We start from the raw sequence: 5,138 nt of genomic DNA, 5'->3' as shown, positions 1-5,138 counted from the left end.
CCATGAGCTTACCATCGCTTTTAATATCATTAGCAGTCGGTAATACTTCATTTCGCCAGAAAGGGAGATGGTTGGGTGGGTGGTAGTAGAGAGAGAGAGAGAGAGAGAGAGAGGTGGGAAAATATTTTAGGACTTGGATTTGGGAAAGAAATGGGGGTGGAATGGGTAGTAGGTTGGTAGGTTTAATTAAATTTTCATTAATTATAATTATTAAATCTAATTAACACCTAATTTGTGAAATGAAATTTAATCATTCTTATTTTTAAAAACTAATCTTTAAATGTAGGTTTCTATATAGTGAACCTATATATTTTTACTGAAGTTTCATTGAAAGTTGAGTACTGCAATAAATACATAAAACAAAAAATATGCATTCGCCCTATATATATTTTTAGACAATTTGAAGTGAATGACTTTTATGGAATTGGTAAACTTTTACAACTTTTATATATTTTAATTGATAAAAGTTCTATCATAGATTTATAGATTTTTATTTTATAAAAAGTATTATACTTTTATAAACATTTATTTTAGAAAAAAAAATTACTTATATAAAACTATATGCCTATAAATTTATTCTACATATTCGTATTATTGAATAATTTATTTCTGTAATACAATGTAATGTTGTAGGCCAAATGAACCAGAATACAAAATAACAAAATTATATATATATATATATATATATAGGAAAATAAATTTTTGAATACTATATTAATGAGAAGTGTGTAGTTAAAAAATAAGAAAAAGAATTTTAATTTAAGTGTAATATTATTTTATTAAAGAATATGTTGTTAAAATTATCTCAAAACAGTATAGAAAAATTTATTGTTTCCAATAAATAAGGATCAAATGAGAATATAATATTATTTTATTAAAAAATATTGTTAAAAAAATTAAAACACTATTAAAAAATTCATTTCTCGAAAAAAAAAATTTAATTTGGGGCTCAAACAATTATATGAATCGTTTAACGGTAATTGGTTTTCATATTATAATTATTATTAACATTTAGCTGAGATTTTCATATTTAAAATAACAAAATTAGATATAATAGAATTGATAAATTTTCATTCTGCTATATTTTGAATATGAGATATTTCATTTGACTAGAAAGGTAGTTAACAAAAATAATGAGGAATACGCTCCACCAACCTACCTGGCAATTCTGATAAACTAAAACAAACAAAAGGTTGCTGACATCAGCACGTGCGTCCCAATTCACAGATTTAGTCGAAACGACAGAGTTTTACTGCTTTGATTGGATAGAACACAGACGTCACAAGCTATCTACAACCGGTAATACAATATATACACGACAGTTTTTTCCTCTATGTCCCAATTCCATTCCAATGCAAATGAACCGACTTGAACCCGCTCACAACTGTCATTTGAAATGAATAAAGCAACGGCTACAGCACATGCAAAACCATAAGAGGGAGGGAATAACCACTTTTTGAACATATATTACAGTAACCCCAACACAAGTTTCTACAAAATATTCTCACTTGACGGTCCATATTCAAGTTTCCAACATTTTCTCCAGAATAAACAACCTACATACCACAATCCCAATTGCTAATGGTGCTTTGATGACTTACTATGATGAGCGTCAACATCCTCCTCCTCCTCATCACCATCACCATCACCATCACCATCTTCGTCGTCTCTCTTCCTCTTGTGAGCAGCAGCGGGTGGCAGTTCTTGGACTTCGCCGTCTTCATCTTCGTCTTCCTCTAATTCAGGCTCTTCACCTTCATTTACAGGGTCCAAATCTCCACCTCCAGCATCTGCTTCTACCTGCCCAACTGGTTGAACAAGATATCCCGTGCCATTATTGTCTTCCTGTCGTTAATTTAAAACTCAAATTAAATTTCCATAAACCAGAAGGGCAAAAAAATAGAAATAAAGAGGATTTTGTTTTACTTTTGGTAGCAGGACAGATCGTACAAAAAGTTCTAAGCAAAAACAAATTGATTTGGAGTTTACTGAAATTTCAAGGAAAAACAGTAGCAACCATTCCACGAACAACCTGATAATTTATGAAAATTCAGATACAAACAAAATGACTGTAAAGTTTGGTTTCTCAACACCTTCAAAACCAGGAAATCGTAGCAAGAGATGATAGTCACATTGCAGCAGATGAGTAGTGAGAGAACACTGGGAAAGCTAAACCAACCCATCCAAGCATAAAAGAAAAGAAAAAAGGAAAAGGAAAAGGTAAAAATACAAAATATTGCACCACATAAAACGTGAACAAAAACTGGGGGGTAAACAGAACATGTATAAAGAGAAGGGAAGAAACCTACGACAGACAAGGCTCAGATATATCCAGGAAAGTAGAATTCACAACCAAAATCTTAGGGAGCATGCAAAATGTTATGTAGAACTGCTAACAACTGCAGTGCAAGATAAAGCAATGATCTCTGACAAACCAATGACACTCCCAAAATAGATTTTCTCTCCTCTTTTCTTTTTGCAAATGAAAATCAGCCAAGATAAGCATTTTTAGGGCCTACTTATCCCAAGACTCCAAAAGAGAATATATTCTGATATAGTTAGCAGAACCATGTTGCTACATGTTAAACTAAATAAGCCACAAAATGCAAGAAAATATGGCTCAAAAAGATCCAGTACGCGCACACCAAACTCAATATTTATGACAAACATTTGATGTCAACAGCAGCACAAGACTTCCAATTTTTCCCCCTTGTTTTCCTGGTCATTCTGTACTCCAAAATTTTTACATAGTTCAAGGATTCACAGATGAGCAGCTTCAGTGCTGGAAACGTTAGATTCCCAAAACACACTCAAAAGCTTGAAACAATCAAGAAACAAGCCAATCCTGTTAAAACAATGAAAAACTAGCACACCAATAAGAAAAACATGTTTAGATGATACAATTTTTCTCTGAATTTTATGGGCATACAAAGTTTTATAAAGAATTTATATCGCAGAAACTCTCTTCATCTTCTTTCTCCAATCTTAAAAGATGGATGCTCAAATCTTTCTATAAATATGTAGCAAATTGTGGAAACTTAAGCCTTTTTTGGCATATCAAAAGCATCTGAAACTTGTAGCTGGACATAATCACAACAAGTCCCTATCTTTCAGAAATCCTCATGAAATGAAAATCTAAATTTACACTTCTTTACACTACAATAGATTGATTCTAAAAGTCACATAATAGTACTAGTCCAGATGCATAAAAGAATAATACACAAAGTAGAAAAAGTCACAATCCTCAAAAGTGCTAGTGTCACATTTCAACTACTGAACTTCTTTATATTCTGCAAAAACAACTTTTACACCATTAGAAATCAAGGTGCATAATGTAAAAACATAAGAATGAAAGCAAAGAAGCTTATCCAACAGTTTACACCACAACATGCAGAGGAACAGCACAAACAAACTAATATGAACCACAAAGTTTGAAGCATCAAGAAGCTCACATATCCAAGCATACCAAAAGAACTATTGTGTGCACACAGATATCAAAACAATAAATTCCCAAATATTGATGCATGATATATATCATCAAGAAAAAACATCTACAGATTCATGAAAATCGCCCCCATGCTAGTAAACAATGTAAAGCACTTTGATTGACAATGAAAGGGATCACCTCATCTTCAGCTTCTTCATCATCCTCAAAGTCTCCATCCTCCTCAACACCCTCCTCGTCTTCCTCCCCTGTCTCACCATTATCATCCTCATCCACATCATCCTCCCCCTGTTCATGCCCATCAATCTCTCCTTCGGTGCTTGTGAACTTCCGTGTACTCGCAGGCTCCCCCAAATCTCCCTCATCATTATCCACCTCTTCATCATCATCCTCCTCATCATCATCCACACCATCATCGTCATCACTATCATCTATCTCATGAACCTCCACCACATCTTCATCATCATCACCCTCATCCTCGTATACCTCCTCAACTGAATCCTCATCATCCTCTGCATTCACAGCCTCCACCCGAAACCCATTGGATTGATGATGAGAACTGCCACCACTGTTCATCCCATTTACCCCTCTAGAAGTCTCTGCTTCCTCCTCATCTGCATCACTCTCCTCATCCTCATCAACATCCACAACCCCTTCACTACCTGCTCGATTCCCATTGTTTAACCTCAATGGCCGATCCTCCCCGCCATCAATTTCCCCGCTCCCAGGATCATCATCTTCTTCATCATCGTCGTCCTCCTCTTCCTCATCATCATCATCGGACTCGGGCCTCTCGTTTCCCTCCGCATCTGTCTTATCCAAGTACTTCAACGACTTAATCAAACCGAAAACTCGGGATCGATAGTCCTTAACCCGTGTCACAGGGCACTCATAGAGATCCAACGAAACCAACCTCAGCTCCGCTAGGGGTCTCAAGTCATTAATATCCGAAATCCGATTGTTTGACAAATCAAGGTCCCGCAGCGATTCAAGCCCTGCCTCAACAAGGAATTTGAGGCCACCCGCTATCCGATTGTCGGATAGGATCAGCCTTAGAAGGTTTCGGAGCCGAGGGAACTGTTCGAGCGACGACACGCCGATGTTCGCTATTGATAGGTGCTGGAGGCTCTGAAACTTCTCGAAAAGTGCCGGCGGAGGTAATCGGCCGTGAACGCACTTCACAGCGCCGTCAAGGGTTAACGTTCGAACCGCAGCAACGTCGGTTTGGCCATCCAATGCTGTTTCCACCGCTCTCTCCCAGATCTCATCCATTAATTAACCTAACCTTTCCCTACACCAGTATCTATATAAACATACAATTCTATACCAAACTTCAAATAGAGACGATGAATTTTCCGATAGAATTTGCAGGAAAAAATGGCGCAAAACCCTAAATTGGCTTTTCTCTCTATCTCTCTCTGTGTGAGAGCGCACTGATAATAGATAATGGAGAGGACAGGAGAGGCGAGTCGAGTCCGAGTTAGGGTTGACCTGGGTTGGGTTAGATGATGAGATAAAACGCCTCTTGTGTTTCTTGTTGGATCAAACTAAGGCCATTAGATTAGAGAGGTGCGGATTGATGACGTGGACGAAAGTGGACGGTTGGTATTGGTGGATAGTGTGTTTTTTTTGTAGGAAGGTGTGTGTGATTGAGAATCACGTGGGAAGCGTAAATATCGTTGCAGTTAATAGA

General features: G+C 36.7%; 1 protein-coding gene across 1 annotated transcript; it reads right to left on the bottom strand.

Annotated features, from left to right (window-relative positions):
- Positions 1-1,177: 1,177 nt before the first annotated feature.
- Positions 1,178-4,936, bottom strand: LOC111380026 (acidic leucine-rich nuclear phosphoprotein 32-related protein). Its single transcript, XM_023003488.1, has 2 exons — positions 3,626-4,936; positions 1,178-1,845 (listed from the first exon to the last, which is right to left on the bottom strand). The coding sequence occupies exons 1-2, from the start codon at positions 4,715-4,717 to the stop codon at positions 1,579-1,581; spliced, it is 1,359 nt and encodes a 452-aa protein (XP_022859256.1). The 5' UTR covers positions 4,718-4,936; the 3' UTR covers positions 1,178-1,578.
- Positions 4,937-5,138: the final 202 nt, after the last annotated feature.

Source organism: Olea europaea, unplaced genomic scaffold (assembly GCF_002742605.1).
Source record: "Olea europaea var. sylvestris unplaced genomic scaffold, O_europaea_v1 scaffold2081, whole genome shotgun sequence".
Taxonomy (NCBI): Eukaryota; Viridiplantae; Streptophyta; class Magnoliopsida; order Lamiales; family Oleaceae; genus Olea; species Olea europaea.
The sequence above is the reverse complement of the archived record's forward strand: the minus strand, read 5'-3'. Positions and strand labels throughout refer to the sequence as shown.

Bases quoted from the DNA above. Each gene is read 5' to 3' on its own strand.
- LOC111380026 (XM_023003488.1), bottom strand. From the start codon at position 4,717: ATGGATGAGATCTGGGAGAGAGCGGTGGAAACAGCATTGGATGGCCAA. The intron at 1,846-3,625 runs GTGATCCCTTTC...AATTAACGACAG, and splicing joins ATGAAGAAGCTGAAGATGAG to GAAGACAATAATGGCACGGG.